Source organism: Cetorhinus maximus, chromosome 3 (genome assembly GCF_964194155.1).
Source record: "Cetorhinus maximus chromosome 3, sCetMax3.hap1.1, whole genome shotgun sequence".
Lineage (NCBI taxonomy): Eukaryota > Metazoa > Chordata > Chondrichthyes > Lamniformes > Cetorhinidae > Cetorhinus > Cetorhinus maximus.
Window position 1 is genome coordinate 204,085,412 of NC_135881.1, and position 23,257 is coordinate 204,108,668.

Genomic DNA, 23,257 nt, shown 5'->3' on the forward strand with positions numbered 1-23,257 from the left:
AGGTGCATTCGGCTCTTCTCATAAGAGGGATCTTACATCCTATCAAAAATGCTAACTCGCAGACACGCTGTTATTGTGATACTCCGTCGTTTTAAATAATATATAAGCTGCTAATTCGAAGTAACTCTGGTGCAATTTCTCGCTTACATGGAGAGTTGTTGTGGTCTGGAATGCGTTGGCTGAAAGGATGATGGAATCAGATTCAATAGAAGCTTTCAAAAGAGAAATTACATAAACACTTAAAAGAGAAAAATAAATTGCAGGGTCACGGAGTTAGGGCAGGGGGAGTAGGATTAATTGGATAGGTCGACTAAAGAGCTCTCAGGGACATGATCCCGCTGCCACTGATATTTACCCAGCGGCATGTGGGTTGGGGAAGAGGGGCTGGTCGTATGGGAAAAATGATAGGTAAACCCTGGCGTGTGGGCCCTGGGGACGGGGAGGGCTGTCCTTCGTTGTCTGACTGGGGCGGGGGGAAGCCAGCATGGGGGAAGGTGGAGTGAGCACTGAGAGGCACCCCTCCCTCTGCTCTTGCTACGACCTCCGACCTACGACCCCCTTCCCGCCATCGCTCACCTGTGCTTGGGCCCCTCATCGTTGGACATAAAAATCCCATGGCACTATTTCCAAAGAAGAGGGGGTATCCTTGATGTCCTTTGTCCCTCAATAAGTATCCCGCAAGCAGATTATCTGGTCATTATCATGCTGCTGTTTGTGGGGGCTTGCTGTGCACAGATTGGCTGCAGCAGTGACTAAACTTCAGAAGCACTTCATTGACTGTAGAGTGTTCTAAGGCCATGAAAGGTGCTATAGAAATGCAAGTTCTTTTTTTCTACTTATCGCTTTGGTACTTTTAACATTAGCTTGCATTGTACTGCAATATATGCTTTCATTGGTTCACCCTGCTTAATTACCTTGAGGTCTTGATGTATTTAAATGATGGGCCTCTTGTGATTAACTGGTGAAGCTTCACAAGCACAATAATTTCTTACTTTATATCCAAATACATCATTGTGAATCTTTAGACTATCACGTATTAATTCGATAGCGTTTACAAAATAAGAGTGACATTACCTAACTAAATGTCTATTGCTATATATATATAGAAATGGTCATACACAATGTTTCTTTATTTTTGCAGATTCCTTTGTGTAGGGTCATACGTTTTAATATAGACTACACCATCCATTTCATCGAGGAAATGATGCCAGAGGCAAGTACTGAGTATCATCCTTTTTTTGAAAAAAAAAATTAGCAGTGAAGAATGGATCATCACATGTTTTTAAAAGTCAGGAATTTGTGGTGATTTGAAATATCATGTTACTATATGTAAAACAATAAGAACAGGCCAGGGTGAAGGGAGATTTAATTGAGGTGTATAACTCTGTGAACTGTCTAGATAAAGTCAATCAGAAGGGCCTGTTTCCCTTAGCAGGGAGGTCAAGAATCAATGGGCATAGATTTAAAGTGATTGGTGGAAGGATTAGAGGGGAGCTGAGAAGGTTTTTTTTTTACCTAGTGTGTGTAGGGGTCTGGAGCTCACTGGTTTAAAGGGGCAGAGGCAGAAACCTTGCTCACATTCTGAAAATTACTCAGAGATGCATGTTACTTACGAGGCTACGGACCAAGAGTTGGAAGGTGGGATTAGCTCTGTTTCGGCCTGCTCATAAATGAGGGACTGAATGGCCTGCTTCTGCTGTAATGTAAATCTGTAGGAGCAGCAGCGCCCTTGTCAGTGATCCCGTCCTCCGTCACATCTTATGATAAAATAATCCGGAACTGAGCTTATGCATTGTACGTTTTACAGAATCAATGTATTTTTTTAGCCTTTTTAATAGTTAGAGATTTATGGAGTTGGACTTAATGAAGGATCAGAATAGAGCAAAAAAAAATTGCAGACCACTTGCTTTGTAATGTTTTTATTTGCTATTTGCCTTTCACAGGCCTGAGTATTTGTGTTTGTTTTGGTTTCAGAATTTCTGTGTGAAAGGATTAGAAATGTTTGCCTCGTTCTTATTCAAGGATATTTTGGAGCTTTACGACTGGAATATTCACGGTAACGTGAAACTCAAAATGTAAATTTTAAAGTAAAACTTGATGGGACACTCCCTTTTTAATGAATCCGATTTATGTTCGTTAGTACGAAACCTATATGCTGCTTAATCAGAGTTTAGTGTTGGCCCGTGTTCAAAGTCATTTTCATTCAATTAATTAACATAAATTACAAAAATTGTCTTGTGTCTGACTGAGAGTCGATCTTTCCTATTTTCTCGGTGAACGAGTTGAATGAGATTGATTTTAGATGGGGAATATCTAGCAGTTACATCTTCAGCTCTGAAAGGAACTTGGTATTTTCAATGTATTTTACTGACATGCAACAGAAGAAGGCAAGGATGATATCAGAACTGAGTGGTTATACTTATCAGGAAAGACTGAACAGGCTGAGCTCTTTATTTCTAGAAAAGAGATGGCTGAGGGATGACTTATTGGAACGCTTTAAGATTATGGAACAGCTTAACAGTTCGATTTTTTTGATCTACAAGGGAGACAAGGATTATGAGGGACAGGAAGGAGTTGAGGCCATAGTCAGATCAGCAATGATCTTATTGAATGGTAGAGCAAGCTGGAGGGCAGAATGGCCTACTCCTGCTCCTCCTCTTCCTTGTGTTCTTATTTTCTTGATAGGGTCGGCTTAGAGGAGATGTTTCCGCTTGTGGATGAGACCAGAACTAGACCATAAATGTAACATAGTCACTTATAAAATCCAATAGGGAATTCGGGAGAAACTACTTTTAACGAAGAGAGTGGTTAGAATGTGGAACTCACTGCCACGGGGAATAGTTGGGGTGAGTAGTATAAATGCATTTTAGGGGAAACTAAATAAACATAGCACCACAGAACACTACAGCACAGAAAACAGGCCATTCGGTCCTTCTAGTCTGTGCCAAAATATTATTCCACTAATCCCATGGACCTGCGTGAGTGAGAAAGGAATATAGAAGGACCAATTTCACACACGCATCAGATATTTTGAGAAAATATCATAGATGCAGTTACTAACATCTGTGTACAATATTCAAAAACAACTGAAAGCTCCCAGGGATTGATTGCAGCCAGGATTATCATTAGTGACCTGTCTAAAAACTAGGCTGATTTGTTTTGCAAGGAGCATGACCCACTGTTGCCATGGTTAATGGAATGTTACCAAACTTTTCAGAAATATCAGATCAATAAATAAAACATCAGACCGTGAGAAATTATTATTAAATATGATATAAAGCTGAGTTAAAACAGAACGTGCTGGAAAGACTCAGCAGGTCTGGCAGCATCTGTTTTGAGAGAAACAGAGCTAACCGTTTCGAGTCCATATGACTCTTAGGAGCTCTGAAGAAGAGTCATACGGACTCGAAATGTTAACTCTGTTTCTCTCTCCACAGATGCTGCCAGGCCTGCTGAGTCTTTCCAGCATTTTCCGTTTTTACTTCGGATCTCCAGCATCTGCAGCGTTTTGCTTTTCCAACAAAGCTGAGTTACTTGTACTGGAGACACAACCCCATTGCTTGATTATAGTGAACAAATCTCTGTTGAAACTCTCTGTGTTCTGTGAGGCTTGTTAAGTCCTAAGCAGTAAATTGAAACAAATGTTGGAATTTGCTGTTTTTTACGTTCAGGATTTGAACTTTTCTGGGTTAGTGCCAGGTTTTAAGGGCAGGAAGGTGTGACGACAAGTGTGACATGTTTACATGGGAAAATTCCACTATAATTGTGGTCTTCAGAATTTAGAATGGAAACAGAAAAATAGGGACAGAATGTAATTCCTTCAAAGGAAGTCTGAGTAACACGTGTTTGCTAATCCAATTATCCCCGGCTCTCTAACTCCACCTCATTTTAAAGCTATAACTTGTTCTGGCTTCACTGTGTATAGTTCCACAGAAGATTGACATGCGCGCACACGTTCCTGCATCTATATATGTATCTGAAAATATATTTTGCTCTATCTTAGGTCCAATATTTGAAAATGGTGCTTCATCCTGCCCAAGATTTCATTTCTTGCCCCGCTTTGTTAGATCGATCCCTGGTGAGTAATGAGTAATAGAACAGGACAGTACCAAGGCAGACCATTCGGCACCCTGAGTCTCTTTCAAAAAGCAATCCCGTTAGCAATGAATAAAAGATTGTGAAAAGCACGTGCCCAGTTGCTGTCCTATCTCTCACTTGCATTTAGGAGAAATATAGGGTGGAACTTAATTCAGGTGATGTGGGGACCTGCTGGTGGACCAGGAGCTTGGCGGGATTCCTGGATGGATCAGAAGGTGCGAGCTGACCACAATCACGTGGCCTGTTAGGGGAAGTGAGACGCAAGGCCCCAATTACTTGATAGTGGCCTCTTTTCTACCCCTGGGCCTCTGATAATGGTGCCTGCAAACTGCCTCCCTTAGCGCTGTTTCTCCAACCCTTGTGCGCCCAACAATATTGGGTGTGTAATCACCATGGGTCTTATTTTAGCCCTCTCACTTCCTGCTACCTCCTCTGGATTTAAGGTGCCAGTCTGTGCCCCTTAGTCTGCACCATCAGCCCCTCCCTCCCCAATCTGGGCCCCTCAGTCTGCACCATCAGCCCCTTCCTCTCCCCTCCCCAATCTGTGCCCCTCAGTCTGCACCATCTGCCCCTCCCCCTCTAATCTGTGCCTCTCAGCCTGTAATTTTCCGAATTCCTTCTGTGGAAGGCAGTTCTATAATGGCTGACCGTCCGCCGCGGAGAGAGACAGCCCACACCAGCTCCGCCTGCTTTCACTGGACGGGGATCTGATAGGCCCCTAAAACCCCCCCTCGCCACTCACTTAATCCCAAGAGGTGTGTTTGCTAACTCTCAGCAGCGTGCAAGTACCTCTCAGCTGCCTTCTTAACCATCTTAACTAGCTGTTCCCACCGCATTCACACAGGTTTTACCGCATCACTGCCTTCCCACTGACCGTTTAATTCAGTCCTCAGCTTTAGCCATCGGGATTCTGACTTGTACACTCCCATGTGATTCCGTGGCCTCGCCCATCTGACCACTTGCATTAGATCCCGCCCATAGTGTGTGTGCTAATTAATGTCTTAGAAAATGGCAGTGTTGATATTCTGTCTCTTCAAAAGAAAAAAACCAGCCTAAACAATGGTGATATGCTACTTTTAAGAGAATATCCTGTACCTCACATTTACTCGATGATTACCGAAATATCTCAGTAAGATGTCACTCACACTCTGGGGCAAACTGTCCTATTGTGCCTCTGCTCTGGACTTTGCCATCCCGACGGGGGGGGCAGACCCTGGTCGGGTGGGTGCAGAGGAGGCCAGGTGGACCGGATTTCAGGCCTGGCCCCCATTTTCCCGTCCTCTGCCGTTTTCAAGTGTGCAGGATAAGGGTACAGGTCGTGGTCCTGCACTCAGCAGCCCTGATGCCAGTGACTCCATTGCGGGGTTAGTGGGGGGGGGTCAGTGATTTCATAACCTCCCCCCCCGGAATTTTTTTTGGAGTCGGCCCAGCTTCTGAAGGTGATGTGGTGCACACCAGGTCAGAGGGGGTCGTGAACCATGGGGGGAAAGCCTGTTCTGGAGTCGGGAACCTTTTGAAAAGTAAGTTTAAAAGATGTTGCCAACTTTACATGTCATTCTTAAATGATCAGACAACATTTAATCATGTTTTCAATGCAGTTATTGATGATAGGGCTTTGTTCTTGAAAGATAAGTAACAATTAAATTGACCAGCATTGTGAAAGTGTTCAGATGCGTTTGAGTACCTTATCCAGTGGATAAAGTGCTCTTCTCCATTAAATAGCATTGAGGTTCATATCTTAATATGTCAATCGGACTCTGTGCTTTGTTCTTTGCATTGATTTACAGACTGGTAATCTGTTTGCCATAGAAGCAGTGCAACAGCTGGCCATCTGTTCTACTACTTCAAAGGCACAAGTATCCAGCTCTGGAGGTTTTGTTGACACAGTTGTGCAATTGAATCCCATTATGATTGCTTGATTGAACTTGTAAAGCCACTAAAGGATTCGGTTCAGCGGGGGTTGTTGATACTGCTGTCAAGGGGATCGTGAGCTTTGTTTATACCGATTTCTTTATCAGCTGTTAAGAGGTTATGTTTTATTGAAGTGGAGTTTGAAGGGCTGTTTGTTTATTTTGACAATTTCATGAACATTTCAAAGACTTCCCAATGTTACTATAGAGCTCATGAGTTCTGTCCATAGTGGGTTCTGTATGAGTAGGGATGGGGGGGAATATGGAGGGGCAGGGAGGTTGGTGAGGGGGCAGGGAGGTTGGTGAGGGGTGAGATCTAAGGTGCCTAAAATTTATGTACAGCACTGTGCGATGTCCCAATGAACAGAGATGGGTTTTCTAACCTGCCTGCCTTGGCATCTGCCAGCCTCCATTGCCATTTCAGGCATGCTTCCAGAGGCAGTGGTCCAACACCGGTATCTACAGCTAACCTTGTAGCTGAAATCCCTTATCCCTGGAATTGTTCTGGTAAATCTCCTCTGCACTCTCTCAAGGACCCTCCCATCCTTCCTAAAGTGTGGTGATCAGAACTGGACACAATACTCTAGATGTGACCTAACCAGAGCTTTATAAAGGTTCGGCATAACTTCCTTGCTTTGGCAACTCAGTAACTCTTGTTTCTGAAACTCAAGCTCCCTTACAGAATTGTTGCATCGCAGAAGGAGGCCATTTGGCCCATCTTGTCTGCACCAGCCCTTCGAATGAGCAACTCACCTCGTGCCATTCCCCCACCTTCTCCCCGTAACCCTGCACATTCTTCCTTTTCAGATAACAATCTAATTCCCTTTTGAATACCTCGATTGAACCTGCCTCCACCACCACACTCTTGGGCAGCGCATTCCAGACCTTAACCACGCGCTGCATGAAAAAGTTTTTTCTCACGTCATTTTTGCTTCTTTTACTAATTACTTTAAATCTGTGCCCGCTCGTTCTCGATCCTTTACGAGCGGGAACAGCTTTGCTAACCACTCTCTAAATATTCCCTGGCGCCAAACCAACTAAAGGCTGCTCCCTCTCAGTTGAGAAATATGATTTGGAAAGTGGTAACTGGAAGCAGGCGATCACCGAACATTGTTAACGCCAAGTATCGTTTGGGGGCGTAAGTGCCAACACGCGAACACACGTTCGCAGGGTTAATTATGGTTCCACTGGGACTCTGGACACTGTTCCTTTTCCTGCTCTCACATTTTCTGTTTTATTTCCTTGCTGTCAGATAGTGGAAAAGAAGTCCTCTCAATGCATCAGGTGTTGCTTTACCTATTACGCAGCAGTAAACCTCTGGTTCCTGAGGAGGAGATTGCTAACATGCTGCAGTGGGAGGAGTTGGAATGGCAGAAATATGCTGAAGAATGTAAGGGCATGATTGTGACCCACCCTGGCATGGTATGTGTTCACACAGAAGTGGACCTTTATGTAGAATCTAATGTGTTCTCAGATAGGAAGCTGTAAAATTACGGTAAAGTGTTTGCTAATGAGTAGATCTATGACTTAAGCAGTAATAGTGTTTATTCGTTCTGGTAAGTGATTGATTTACAACTGATTGCTTCTCCTGATATGGTAGCATAATGGTAATCCAGAGGCCTGGACTGATGATCCTGTGACATGAATTCAAATCCCACTACGGCAGCTCAGGATATAAATTAAATAAACTTGGGGGTTGGGGGGGGCGGGGGAAGAATCTCTAGTGTCAGATGGAGACCATGAGCTGGGATTGATGTTGGACATGGGGTCTCCTCCACTGGTTGGAGAATGGGTAGTAACCCCCCCATGTCACATGCATGGGGAAGGCACGACCACATTAAGTGTCTACCAGGCACTTAACTGGTCAGCATCGGGCCTTCCCCCCCCTCCCCCCAGGATTTAGGACCCCAGGGCGGACATCCTTCCCTCAGAGAGCTGTCAGTCTCTTCATTTCCTGTAGCGTCGCCGGGAGTGGTGGCTGCTGCCGGTAACACTCCAAGAACTTCACCGGGGAGCGTCGTTGGATCGCTGGACAAAAGTGAACGAGGGTTAGTGGAGGAAGGGCCCGCGGGAAAGGTAGGGGGTAGAGGCTGTCGGAACGCAAGGGCCTTCAGTGAATCCACCCTGCCTTCCTGATGCTGAACCCTTCACTTGGGCACAGAGTGCCTGGCAACAAGGGACACCCCTGGTAGGCCACTGGCAAACTCAACAGAGGTCGCTGGGAGGCCTTCCAGAAGCACTGGAAAGCTGTGCCACTCCCACTTAAATCCCTGAGCCACCAGTAAATTCTGATCTGCTCGGATAATTAATGTCAATTGGCTCATTAATTGGCAACCCGCCCCAACCAGGCAGGTTTCTCACATTGGCCCCTACCCACCTGTGATTTAATCGCGGGAGCTTTCCCAACGCCAGTAGACTGAAACCCGGCCTTTCCTGCGATGTAGTGGGCCCGGCCACCACGTTTCCCACCACGAGAGGCTGGATTAAATTCCACTCTATCTAACTATTGGCTTGTCGTTAAAAACCCATCTGGTGCACTAACGTCCTTTAAGGAAGGAAATCTGCCACCCTCACTTGGTCTGACCTACATGTGAGTCCAGACCCACAGCAATGTGGTTGACTGTTAACTGCCCTCTGAAATGGCCTAGAACGCCATTCGGTTGTTAAGAAGGCAGCTCAGCACCACCTTCCCGAGGGCCATTAGAGATGGACGTTAAATGGTGGGTATAGCCAGCGAAGCCCACATCCCAAGAACGAATTTTTAAAAAAAAAAAAGAAACTTGCGTTTATACAGCCGGTGTAACACAGTAAAATGTCCCAAGGCGTTTCACAAGAGTGTCATAAAACAAAAAAATGACACCGAGCCACATGTGATACGAGGCTAAACGTTTTTGTCCAAGAGGTAGGTTTTAAGGCGCCTTACAGGAGGATAAAGAGGTAACGATTGGAGAGGTTTAGGGAGGGAATTCTGGGGCTTGGGGGTCTCAGCCACTGAAAACACGGTCGCCAATGGTTGTCGCCATTAAAATCAGGAAAGCACAAGAGGCTCAGAATTTGACTGAAGTCAAATTGTAGTTCAAGTTGTCCGCTTTGTGCATTAATTTCTGCTGCGTTTCCAACAAGTACAAGATAATGACGTAGTGAATGTTTATGATCAGTCATCTGAAATGTTTTCTAATATTTGCTGTGATTTAGATATTCATGACTTCCTTCGAGTGTGAGCAAGGTATTTACGCAAGATATGCAAAGAGTGAACTGCTTCTTGGTGATTTATTAAGAAGGAATTTTTAATCTTCCATTACCATCCTTCATCATAATTATTGGCAAGTTACCTGTAGCAATATAAATTCAAAGCCCATTAACTGGTACATCTTTGTGTAGTCTGAGTATAGAGTGAAGACAGCCATGGAATAATAATACTACAAAAGATTTTTAAAAATGTAACTTGTAAAACCATATCTGAGTGCTCATATTAAGTTCCACTCCGTATCGACCAGGGGTTGCTTATTATGGTAATATCTGGTGTTTCAGAATGTTTTATTCAAATTAAAAATGCTCATGGCTTCGCCCTTCCCTTTCTCTTCCCATCTCCAGAGTTCTCAGTTTCTCTGACTCTGACCTCTTGTGTGTCTACACCCTCCCCCTTGCCACGCCATTGGTGGCTATGCCTTCAACCATCCTGTACTGTGGAATTCCCTCCCTACATCTGTCCCTCTTCTCCCTTGAAAACATTCCCTAAAACCCTCCTTGTTGAGTACGTTTTTGAGGTGTATCCTCCTCATACCTCCTTCCGTGACTGGGCAGCCATTTCAGATTCTGGTCTCTGGGAAGCGTCTCGGGATATTGCTTTACATTAGAGGCGGTATAAAAAGCCAAGTTGTTGTTGAATGCTGGACCGAAAGTAAACCGTGACTTAAAAGCTGATCAAAGTGTTAAAGGAAGATTCTAAGGGGAAGACCCACCATCTGTGGCCAACTAAAGAAGTTAGGGAAAGCATCAAATGGAAGGAAAAAGCTCATAACTGTGCGAGGATGAGTGGTAGGGCAGGTGATTGGTCAGAATGTAAAGAATGGCAGAGGATGACTAAAAGGTTAATCAGGAAAAAGAAATTAGAGAGTGAGAGGAAGCTAGCTAGAAATGCAAAAACGGATAGCAAGAGCTCGAACAGGTATTTAAAAAGGAAAAGAGTAAGTAAAGTGAGTGTTGGTCCTCGAGAGAGTGACAGTGGGGAGTTAACAGTAGATAATAAGGAAATGGCAGGTGAAATGAACAAATATTTTGCTTCAGTGTTCACTATGGAGGATATAAAAAACATTCCGGTAATAGCTGTAAATCAGGAAGTGGAAGGGAGAGAGAAACTTGGTGAAATTACAATCACTAGGGAAGCGGTACTGAGCAAAGTGATGGAGCTGCGGACTGACAAGTCTTCGGGTCCTGATGGACTTCACCTGAGGGTCTTAAAGGAGATGGTTAATGAGGTAGTAAATGCATTTGTGTTAATTTTCCAAAATTCGTTAGATTCTGGAAAGGTTCCATTAGACTGGAAAGTAGCAAATATAACCCCTCTATTCAAGAAGGGAGGGAGGCAGAAAACAGGAAACTACAGGGCGGTTAGCTTGATGTCTGTGGTGGGGAAGGTGTTAGAATCGATCGTTAAGGAGGTTATAGTGGGGCACTTAGAGAACCTCAAGGTAATTGGGAAGAGTCAGCGTGGTTTTGTGAAAGGGAAATCATGTTTAATCAATTTATTGGAGTTTTTTGAAGGAGTAACATGCACTGTGGATAAAGGGGAACCTGTAGACGTACTGTACTTGGATTTCCAGAAGGTATTTGACAAGGTGCCACATCAAAGGTTATTGCAGAAAATAAAAGTTCATGGTGTAGGGGATAACATATTAGCCTGGATAAAAGATTGGCTGGTTGGCAGAAAACAGAGAGTATGCATACATGGGTCTTTTTTGGATTGGCAGCATGTGAAGAGTGGAGTCCCACAGGAATCTGTGCTGGGGCCTCAACTTTTTACAATTTATATCAATGACTTAGGTGAGGGGAGTGAAGACATGGTAGCTAAATTTGCAGACGACACAAAGATAGGTAGGAAAGTATGTTGTGAAGAGGACATGAGGTTGCAGATGGATATAGATAGGTTGAGTGAGTGGGCAAAGATCTGGCAAACGGAGTATAATGTGGGAAAATGTGAAGTTGTTCACTTTGGCAAGAAGAATAAAAAAGCAGAGTATTACTTAAACAGAGAACAGCTGCATAATTCTGAGGTGCAGAGGGATCTAGGTGTTCTAGTACATATCTTACAAAAAGTTAGTATGCAGGTACAGCAAGTAATTAAGAAGGCTAATGGAATGCTATCCTTTATTACGAGAGGAATTGAACATATAAGTAAGGATGTTATGCTTCATTTATATACCGCATTGTTGAGAACACATCTCGAATACTGTGTGCAGTTTTGGTCTCCATATTTAAGGAAGGTTGTAATGCATTGGAGGTGGTTCAAAGGAGGTTTACTAGAGTGATATCTGGGTTGAGTGGGTTGTCTGATGAGTGTAGGTTGGACAGACTGGGCTTGTATCCACTGGAGTTTAGAAGAGTGAGTGATGACTTGATTGAAGTGTACAAGATCCTGAACGGTCTTGACAAGGTGGACGTGGAAAGGATGTTTCCTCTTGTGGGTGAGTCCAGAACTAGAGGGCACTGTTTTAAAATTAGGGGTCGCCCTTTTGGAACAGAGATGAGGAGAATTTTAATCTTTCAGGATTGTGTGACTTTGGAACTCTCTGGACGCGGGGTCACAGTATATTTTTAAGGCAGAGGCAGGTGGACTCTTGTTAGGGAAGAGAATCCAAGGTTGTCAGAGGTAGACGGGAATGTGGAATTCGAAACACCTTACTGAATGGTGGAGTGGGCTTGAGGGGCCGAATGGCCTCCTCCTGCTATTTCTTATGTTCTAATGTTAAAGATTGACTCTTGGAACAATACAAAGCTGGAATTTAGGCAAAATATTGAAGCTGGCCAACATGCAAATCCTTCCAACCCTCGCAAATGGCAGGCGGTAAGAGCCAGAGAGATTCTTGGTAAGCCATGTGATAGGAGCTTTGACCATCTCTATCCATAACTCCATGTAAAAGTGCCATGTTACCGCAGCAACCCAGACTCTGAGTGGACTGTCAGTTGCCACCATGCAGCCAGAATGTTTAGTGGAGTGAAGCTGGATATGTAACATGAGAGCGAAAGGAATCAAAGGGTATATTGATAGGGTGAGATGAAGGAGGCTCTTGTGGAACTTAAACACCAGCAGAGACCTGTTGGGCCGAATGGCTTGTTTCTATGCTGCAAAATTCTTGTGTAATTTGACAAACTCAAAATAATTCGACAAGAAGCTAATTAAATTACAAGACAAGGAAGCAGGTTGGAGACCTAATTAAAGCAACTATGAGGAACAGAGAGCCAATATAAGCGCACAGCTGCAACACTGAATATCTTTTGAATGTTTTGATTTGAGAATATCCCAATGAAGTATCTAGATTTTATTGCTTAAAGGTGTGACAGTGCTGTATAATGTGGCCAGTTTAATTTTGCCTTTCATTATCGTATCTGGTGGCAAGACCTAAATAACTAAGGTCTTGGAGCAGGCGACAGACTGGTGAGGTACATGCTGTAGCTTGTGGATGCTGTCGCATGATTGTTGCAGCCAGGAGTTTTAACATAAGAATTCTTAGCGAGCTGTTGTTCTCCTGCAGTCAGGCAGCCCAAATCGGCATGTGAGCCACATGATGTCTCTTGCCTTACACGTTTCGTTGTGTCTGCGCCTTTGATGTGACTAATGACATCAAATATTCCAGTTGTTGGAGAAAATCGGTCCATGTACACTGCTGCCAAAGTACGCTGCCCCTTATTTCTGCTTCAATTACTATCTTCGTGGGCCAGTAAGAATACAGACGCATTAGAAGCAGCTCAGAGAAGGTTCAATCGACTGATTCCTGGAATAAGGGTCTTATCTTACGAAGAAAGGTTGGACAGGCTGGGCCTGTATCCAATGGAGTTGAGAAGAATAAGAGGCGATCTTATTGAAACATACCAGATCCTGAGGTTACTTGACAGCGTGGGTGCAGAAAGGATGTTTCCCCTTGTGGGAGAGACTAGAACTAGGGGACGCCGTTTAAAAATAAGGGGCTTCCCATTTAAAACGGAGATGAGGAGAATTTTCTTCTCCTAGAGGGTTGTGAGTCTGGAACTCTCTGCCCCAGAGAGTGGTAGGGGCAGGATCAGTGAATATTTTTGGGATAGATTCATGACTAACATGGGAATCAAAGGGTATCGGGAGTGGGCAGGATAGTGAAGCTGAGGCCACAATCAGATCTTATTGAATGGCGGAGCAGGCTTGAGGGGCCGAATGACCTTCTGCTCCTAATTCGTTTGTTTGTATGTAAGAAATTTTGATAAATTTGTTCATGGGACTTAACAACAAAGCTTCTAAATTAAAAGAAAATCTGAAATCTCCTGGACAGAAAAGATCCCATATCTTGCAAGCTCTCAAGCTCATTAGAAGTACAATTTGTTGCACACATTTCTGATTGGGGAATTCAGGAGAAACGTCTTTAACCAGAGGGTGGTTAGAATGTGGAACCCGCTATCACAAGGAATAGTTGCGGTGGATAGTGGCAGTCCATTTAAGGGGAAGCTGGATAATTGGTTGAGGAAAGGAATGGAAGGATGTATTGATGGGGGTTAGGTAAAGATGGGTAGGAGGAGACTCATGTGGTGTGTAAGTGCTGGCATGGATTTGTTGGGCTGAATGGCCTGTTCCTGTGCTGTAGACGCAATGTAATTTTATTCGCAAATCAATTGGGTAACAATAGTTAATCTTAAAATAAATCTGTTTATTAATGAAAATCTATTTGCAAGGACTTGCCTTTGAAATGTTGACTGTGGGTTTCTTACTTCAAATCTGGAGAGGCAATATATATATTTAAAAAAAGGTACAATCCTAAAGCGGGTTAAGGAGTAGAGGGCCAGGGTAGGGGGCGTAGATGTACACAAGCCATTGGAGGTGACAGGACAGGTTGAGACCATGGGCTTTATAATTAGAGACACAGAGTGCAAAGCAATAAAACAATGGGTCGGCTTCAACTGGAGTATTATCTCCGCTTTAAGAAGAGCATTAGAGAGGGCGCAGGAAAGATTTACAAGAATAGTTCCAGGGATGAGGGAAACAGACACAGAAAATGCTGGAAAAACTCAGCAGGCCTGACAGCATCTGTGGAGAGAGAGACAGAGTTGACGTGCCGAGTCCGGATGACCCTTCTTCAGACATATGGACCCGAAATGTCAATTATGTTACCCTCTCCGCAGAGGCTGTCGGACCTGCTGAGGTTTTCCCTTCCAGCGTTTCCTGTGCTTGTTTCAGATTTCCGGCATGTTTCAGATTTCCAGCATCTGCAGTATTTTGCTTTTATCCGGGATGAGGGACTTCGGTGACCAGGATAGTTTCAAGAAGCTGGGGATTTTCTCCACGGAGGAGAGAATTATGAGAGGAGATTTGATAGAAATGTTCAAGATCAAGAGGGATCAGGACAGAGAGTATAGGGAGAAACTGTTCCCATTGGTGGAAGGGTGGCAAACCGAAGAACAGCACGACACAGATGTTTTTATGGGAAAAGTAGAGCTTTGAATCAGTGCTTTTAAAAACAGGTTTTCTATCTAGTTAGCTTTTCGCCTTAATCAATTTTATGCTTTTTTTTTTGCTTTCAAAAGACTCATGTATATTTTCATTTGAGAGGTTTGTGGGTAAAGCAGATACATGATTATCAAATATTTAAGTCTATTTGTTCAAAAATCGAAAAGGCTATTTGAATTTGCTCACTTAGAGTCTTGACACCTGTAAGATCACTTAACTTGAACAGTTCCCGATATGACATAAGTGTGTTGTTGTTTACCAGATCATTGTATAATTTTGAAACTTTTGATTCGTTTCCAGAAGCCTAGTTCTGTTCGCATTGACCAGTTGGACCGGGAACAGTTTAACCCCGAGGTCATTACATTTCCAATTATCGTTCATTTTGGCATTCGGCCTGCTCAACTCAGTTACGCTGGGGACCCACAGTAAGTTGAACTCTTCGCACTACCTCAAACACACAGATGCAAAGTATTGCACATGCTGGAAATGATCCCATCTGCTCCTTCCTTACTACTAATAAAACCTCAGAGTACAAAAGCCAGGAGGTCGTGCTAAACTCTGTATAAAACATTAGTTCTGCTCCAACTGGAGTACTGTGTCCAATTCTGGGCACTGTACTTCAAGGAAGGATGTGACGGCTTTTGAAGAGAGTTATGGAGGAGATTTACTGGAGTGGTTCCAGGGATGAGGGATTACAGTTACTCCGAGAAGCTGGGGTTGTTTACATTAGAGCAGAGAAGACGAAGAGGAGATTTGATAGATGTGTTTAAAACCATGAAGGGTTCAGATGGGGGTAAATCCAAGGAAACTTTTTCTCAAAGCTGAAGGGTCCGTAACAAGAGAACAAAGATTCAAAGCAATTGGCAGAAGAACCAGAGGTAACACGAGAAAATTGATTTTTTTTATGTAACGAGTGGTTAAGATTTGGAATTTACTGCCTGGATGGTGGATACAGATTCATTTGTAGTTGTCAAAGAGAAATGGATAAATACTTGACGAAGAAAAAAAAAGTGCAGGGAGATGGGGAAAGAGGGAGAGGGACGAACTGGATTGTTCTTCAAAAGAGCTATCACTGACTCGATGGGCAGAACAATATCCTCCTGTGTTGTACTATTCTATGATTTCAATTGCTCCCCACATCATGGCCAGGATTTCCCCCTCGGCGATTTGGGGGCGGGGCCCGGTCGCCGAGGGGAAAATGACGCGGGATGATGTCGGGAGGAATCCCCAACGTCATCCCGGGCCCTTTAAATTTTTAGGAAGGCCGGCGGACAGCGAAATCAGCTGTCCGCCCGCCGACCTGTCAATGACCAATCGAGGCCATTGACAGGCTAATTAAGATAATTAAAGGCCCTGCCCATCCAAACTTAAGGCTGGCGGGCAGGCCAGGAGCCCCAGCGGTCTGTAGATCATTCATGAAACTTCATCCACTGGCGGGATGAAGTTTCATATCCGTTTTGGAAAAATTCAATAAATTTTATGAGTTTGTTATCAACATGTCCCATCTCGTGTGACATTGTCACATGAGGGGGACATGTTAATAATTTTAAAATGTCTCTGTTTTTTGACTTTATTTACCTTTCACTAAACTCCCTAAGACAGGACTTTGTCTCAGGGAGCAGTGCGCTCTTTGACAGATGGGGAATCCACCCACCCACCCCCGGAACAGGGAATGCACAGCCCTTCCCGTCGGGCAGGCCGCTGGGGGGGCCTTAATTGGCCCGCCCACTCAAAATGGCGGTGGGCCCCGTTTTGGCGGCGGGGGTCGGCTGCCCGCTCGCCACCGAGACGGTGGGGCTCGCTCGCCCATCGAGGGCAAAATTCTGCCCCACGTGTTCAAATGTGAGGGGGCAGGGGAGGTGGTGGGAATGTCACTGGATTAGCGACCCAGAGCCCCAGGCTAATGCTCTGGGGACATTGGGTTCAAATCCCACCACGGCAGCTAGTGGAATTCAACTTCAATTAATAAATCTGGAATTGAAAGCTAGTCTCAGTCATGATGACTATAAGCTATCACCAATTGTTATAAAACACATCTGGTTCACTAATGTTCCTTTGGGACATTGTGTGACTCCAGACCCACAGCAATGTGGTTGACTCTTAACTGCCCTCCGAAATGGCCGAGCGAGCCACTCAGTTCAGGGGCAATTAGGGACGGGCAGCAAACGCTGGCCTCGTTAGCGATGCCCACACCCCATGAAAGAATTAAGAAAATAAATTCAATTCTCCCCACTCTCAGATTGCTCCCTCAGATACCCACCCAGTGCTGCCATGCTCCACAGTGTGCCCACGCGATAGCTGGGATTTTGCACTCCAGGCCTCAGTCCCATGGCGGGGACGGGAAGCGGGAATGTTTTCCGTCGTGGAGGCCAGCGGGAAATCGCTGGGCTGGTGAACCGTGCAGCCGGGAGTTTCCGACGGTTTTACACGTCGGGGAGGGCAGGATGACCCGCGCCTCACTCTCGCATCTGGGCAAGTCCCAGCCATCGATTCCTGCTGTCAGGAAAACCGATTCGACAGTTCTCGTGGGATGGTCCACACTCGCCCCCCCCCCCGCAACCTCCCCACAATTCCTGCCAGTGGTGGCGAGATTGCGGGGGCGGGGGGGGTGGGGGGGGAATGATTCCGCCTATGTTACTGCCATGCTGCCAAACCTCAAGTCCTTCATTCCACCTCTACCATACCCAGACCATGTGCCTAGAGCACCCTTCCTAGCATTCCATTGCTCTCAGACCACAACACTTACCCTAGTTATTCCAAAACCTTCATTTACTCTGCCCTACCACAACCACCACTTGCCTCTGCATACAAACCCCAAGATAACTTCTCCCAGCCAATATCCCAAACCCACATTGCTCTCCTCTGCCAACGCTCTGTCATCACTACTTGTGCTTCCCATAAACTATCTTCCATCTATCTGTAATAGGGTCGCTACCACCTCCTCCTGTATCCTGTGCTTTAGAACATGGTGAGAAATGAAATGAACTGTTAATAGTCGTCAAGAAACTGGTTTAGAGTCTCTGTGCAAATATGGACAAGAGGGAAGGTCCTGATAGGGTGGAAGGCAAGAGAGGTTAAATGACAAAAGAGTTGGTGATCCAGATGGCAGAATGATGGAACAGCTACCATCCTAAAAGCAAAAACGAGAAAAAAACGATACAAAGAAAAGCACAAAACAAAATGTGGGCAGGGGCTACAATCTAAAATTGTGGAGTGTTGAGTAGTGGAAGCTGTAAAGTGGCGTAATCGAAAGGTGAGGTGTTGTTCCTTGACCTTGCACTGAGCTTCACTGGAGCACAGCGGCAGACCCAGGACTGGAAGGTCAGAGTGGGAGCAAGGTGGAAAATTAAAGTAACAGGTACCCAGAGTCCCGTTTGTGAACTGAGCAGAGGTGTTCCACAAAGCGGCCACCCACTCTGTGTTTTGTCTCCCCAGGGTAGAGCAGACTGTATTTGAGCAGTAAATACAGTACACTAAACAGTATACAAAGTACATGTAAATTGCTGTTTCCTCTGGAAGGATGGGTTTAGGGCTTTGCTGAGGAGAGAGGAGGTAAAAGGGCAGGTGTTGCATCTCCTGCACTTAGATGGAAAGGTGCTCTGGGAAGGGGACGGGGTATTGAGGGTGACCAGGGTGTCTTGGAAGGAATGGTCCCTTCAGAATGGGAGGGGAGGGGAGGATGGTGGAATTAAATTTTAATTAATAAATCTGGAATTGAACGCTAGTCAGTGATGGTGACCATGACAACTATCATCGATTGTTGTAATAACACATCTGGTTCACTAACGTCCTTTAGGGAAGGAAATCTGCCGTCCGACCTGTGACTCCAGATCCACAGCCATGTGGTTGACTCTTAACTGCCCTCTGAAATGGCCGAGCGAGCCACTCAGTCCAGGGGCAATTAGGGGAAGATGTGTTTATTGGTGGCGTGGCGTTGGAGGTGTTTAGAAATCTCCCACTCAGTCTCTCTCTGTTGTCCTGGCCTCTGACTAACCTGATGCCAAGGAAATCTGGTGTGCACGGGCCCTCGACGCTGGCCTTTGAATCAGGATGTAATTTAGGAGGGCGATTTCATCGATCATTCAGGCCATTTTCAGCGTGTTTTTGTAGGGGGTTTTTTTGTGCTGGTGCCTGTGCTTTCATGAGCTTTTGTGTCAATTGTCCTCACTTTTTTTTTACATGAATGCTTCTAGCATTATGCAGATGTAACTATGGATAAGGTAATTCTAACATTTTTGCTTTTTATCAGAAAAGACACACGTACAAATTGGTGAAAGGTAAACTTTCCGGCACCAGAAAATGCTTCAAGTAAAAAGAAGTCAACTCTTTGAAAAGTATAAAGGCTTCGGAAAGGGCACAGACGAGGTACCCAGGGATGGGGAGAGTTGGAAAAGTTCAGGCTGTTCTCTTTGGAACAGAGAAGGTTGAGACGTGACCTCCTAGAAGCTTTCAGGATGGTGAACGGTTTTGCTAGAGTAAAACTATTCTCTCTGGGGAGTGGGTCAGTAACCAGAGGTCATAAGATTAAAATTATAGGCCAGAAAACCAGAGGGGAGATGAAGGGAAATGTTCTCACTCAGAGAGTCACCAGGATCAGGAACGCTTGACCTGAAAAGGTGGTGGACCTGATTCCACTGACAATTTTCAAATGGAGTTAGATGAGAATTTGAGGATGAAGGACTTACAAAAAGCTGGAGTGTGGGACTAAAGTATGACTGCTCTTTCAAAGAGCCAGTACAGGCAACGTGGGCTGAATGGCCTCCTCTATGAATCTTTTAATGATTTTACGGAACAAGTCTCCAAGGAAGAGCAGTGTAGGTGAAATGCCTGAAATGTGAGGATGCTAGAATGTTTGAGGATGAAGCGATTAAGATGGGCTGAATGGCCACCTTCATTGTCGATTGATTATCTTGTGAGTTGGGTTTCCAAATGAGAATCAAAGTGAACTACGGAATTTTGCAGCACAGGTGAAGGCCATTCAGCCTACAGCAAGCACCATTCTAACTTAATTATTTGGTAGCACAGAACTCAAGTATTGCTGAAAAAAAATGTCGAAGTTTTTTGTCTTGCACTCATCAGGACACTTCACAAGAATACCAAATAGAAAGGGAAAACAAAAATTTATACCTAATGTGAAGAGAGTGCTGATTGGTTCGTACATGGACTCTGGCAGAGGCGTTGCCATGGAGAATGCACCATTGAGGGTGACTGACAGTTAACTGCCAAGCATTGTTTGAAATTTAAATCCGGCAGCTTGACCCTGATTGGTCAAGGCATTACCCTGAGGAATGAGTTAGCGAATGGCTGTGACTTATTTTGTTTAACTGAAACAGGCGTGTTCTTTCTGCCCACAAAGATCAGGGCCCTGTGTATGAATATATACAGCTCCCACTACACGCAAATGCACCACACTGCGAGCCCAACGGACAATCTTAAATTGGTTGTCAGTGTAATTTTTAGCACACTGAGGATTATTTAGCAAATGTTGTCCAATCGCAGAATCACATCTAATGTTGGACACCGTGTTTTGAGTTTTGCAAGCACGGGCTGGTTGTCTACAGTCTGTACCTTGCCCGTTGCGAACAGCAGCTGGACATGCTGTTTGATATGATCCACCAGTCTTTGGCACATGCAGCCTACATATCTAGCATCACACTGGCACTGAAATTCATATACCACATTACTCCTTTGTGTGATGGGCAGAATGTCTCTTTGGCTTGACGGCAGCATCCTGTTAGTGGTGAACACCACTCGTGTTGCTACTGCATAGTAGCAGCGTGAAACAGCTAGCTTCACCTGTTGCTCAAATTCTTGAGATACCTTGCCCTTCCAGGGTAATCTGAGGTAGACTGGACACTTTTCATGGTCGAAATTGACGACCTTAGGCCCCTTCATGAGTTTGTGCAATATACAGTATGAAATGATCTGATCAGGGTAGCCATTATCCCACAGGATGCCTTTGCTGCTCCCTATTTCAGCATTTCTGCATGGTGAGAAAATGGCTTGGGCCCTACTTACGAGATTACCAATAAGACCAATCTTATAGCGTGTGGAACTGTAAGAATCCCACTGCATATATTGACCAGTGAAGGCAGGCTTGCGGTAGACTTTGGTAGAGAACCTCCTGGCAGATTTCCCAACTAGTATGTCAAGGAAGGGGAGTTAATTTGACTGCTCCATTTCATAGGTGAATTTGAGCGCAGCATGGAGTCCATTAAAACATGTAAGGAAATTATTACATGCAGCTGCAGATTTAAACAAAGTAAATGCATCATCAACATATTGGAAATATGCGAGGGGTAGGAAGTTATGTGTCATTCTGTCGAAGACATGTTTCACATGGAACCCAACCCAAACTGTGGCTACAAGAGCAGGTCAGAGGCTAGGAATCCCTCAGCGAGTAACTCACCTCCTGACTCCCCAAAGCCTGTCCACCATCTACAGGGCACAAGTCAGGAGTGTGATGGAATACCCCCCACTTGCCTGGATGAGTGCAGCTCCCACAACACTCAAGAAGCTTAACACCATCCAGGACAAAGCAGCCCGCTTGATTGGCACCAGATTAAAACAGCTGAAGACACCTTATAACCTACCTGCCCTATCCTAATGTCTCCCTACATAGTTTGGATTCAAATCTTGTCTGATAATGCCCCTGTGAAGCACCTTGGGATGTTTTATTACAATAAAGGTGCTATATAAATGCAAGTTGTTGTTGTGAGAAACTGGAAGAAACCCTGGGAAAATGCACCCTCTTTGTTTTGGTTCAACATTCCTGTCCATCTGTAGCAATGCACCCTTGTAGCCACATTTCGCAACATATTTGATGCATTTTGCATTCATATACCTTTCATTTGAGTTCCTTCGTGCCAAAGTTCTGCAATGATAAGAGAACCTACTAGAATCATGGCATCTAGAATGGCAGCAGCGCAGAAGGAGGCTATTCGGCCCATTGTGTCTGTGCTGGCTCTCTGCAAGAGCCAGTCCCACTGATCCGTGTAGCCCTGCAAATTTCTTTTCCTTCTGGCGTTTATCCACTAAATCTGCCTCCACCACACTCCCAGGCAGTGCATCCCAGATCCTAACCACTCGCTGTGTGACAAGTTTTTCCTCACCTGGCCTCTGGTTCTTCTGCCGACCATCTCAAACCAGTGTCCTCTGGTCCCCGGTCCTTCTACCAATGGGAACAGTTTCTCTCTATCTCCTCTGCCTGGACCTCTCGTGATCTTGAACACCTCCACTAAATCTTGTCTCGACTGCTTCTCCTCCAAGGAAACAACCCCAGCTTCCCAACTATCCATGTAAGAGAAGCCCCTCAACCCTGGAATCACTCTCCAAGCTTTTTTTCATTCTGTCCAAAGCCTTCGTGTTCTCCTTTAAAACGTAGCGTCCAGAAGGGAACAGAATGTGCTATTTTACCCCAATTTTCAATATTTTTCATTTTTAAGATTATTGGCTTTGTCTTGCTGCCATTATTATCCAAATTGTCGTGTGTGACAACTAACAATGTGTACAAAAATAGCCAATTAACTTATCCTCCTCTGCCTCACTACTTATTGCCCTCAACTAAGAAAGGTTCTCAAACTAATATTTTTTTTTTGATTCATTGGGCCTTTTTTCCTATTTAGACTCTTCACACATCTCTGTACTGACTCGATGAACACTCCGTGCAGACCCTGTGCACGCAGTAGAAACTCCTCCTCTTACAGGTGTTCACTCCGCAGTGCCATCTGCTCCGTGTGGTGACGCACCGGGTGTTAGTCTTCCGGCTGTAGAAGATGGAACGGCAAAAAGCTTCTAATATTAAGTAAAAGTATCAAAATGAATATAAACAAATCAAGCAGCTACACGATTTGCTAAACAAAAACAGAATTACCTGGAAAAACTCAGCGGGTCTGGCAGCATCGGCGGAGAAGAAAAGAGTTGACGTTTCGAGTCCTCATGACCCTTCAGAAGATGCTGCCAGACCTGCTGAGTTTTTCCAGGTAATTCTGTTTTTGTTTTGGATTTCCAGCATCCGCAATGGTTTTTTGTTTTTACATGATTTGCTTGCGATTTTTAACTGCTCGTTGGATTTTGTAGGCATTTCGTCGCCCTTTATTCTCATTCGTTCCTGGGACGTGAGCGCTCTTGGCAAGGTCAGCACTTGCTGCCCATCTATAATTGCCCTTGAAAGGGGCTGCATTTAACTTGTCCCTTGTTTTGTTAATTTAGTTTAATTGTTTGACTCCAAAAGAGGTGTAATTGCCCTTGAGAAGGTGGTGGTGAGTTCCCTACTTGAAGCGCTTCAGTCCCACGTGGTGTAGGTACACCCTCCGTGCTGTTAGGGAGGGAGTTCCCGGATTTTGGTACGATGATACAGTTCCAGGTCAGGGTGGTCTGTGGTTTGGAGGGAGTCTTGCAGCTGGCGGTGTTTTTGTGCGTCTGCTGGCCCTCGTCCTTCTAGATGGTAGAGGGTCATGGTTGGGAAGGTGCTGCTGGAGGATCCACTGCACGCCGCTGGCGGAGGGCGTGAATAGAGTAGAGACAATGCGTATATCATTTTAAACCCTGTTAACCATGT

General features: G+C 44.8%; 1 protein-coding gene across 1 annotated transcript in view; it reads left to right on the forward strand.

Annotated features, from left to right (window-relative positions):
* drosha (drosha ribonuclease III) overlaps positions 1 to 23,257 on the forward strand; it is a 155,364-nt gene that overhangs the window by 19,706 nt on the left and 112,401 nt on the right. Inside the window, exons 10-14 of the mRNA XM_078539651.1 lie at positions 1,142 to 1,213; positions 1,975 to 2,056; positions 4,004 to 4,078; positions 7,261 to 7,430; positions 14,998 to 15,122. Coding sequence (XP_078395777.1) covers positions 1,142 to 1,213; positions 1,975 to 2,056; positions 4,004 to 4,078; positions 7,261 to 7,430; positions 14,998 to 15,122 — 524 coding nt within the window. The remainder of the gene's footprint in view (positions 1 to 1,141; positions 1,214 to 1,974; positions 2,057 to 4,003; positions 4,079 to 7,260; positions 7,431 to 14,997; positions 15,123 to 23,257) is intronic.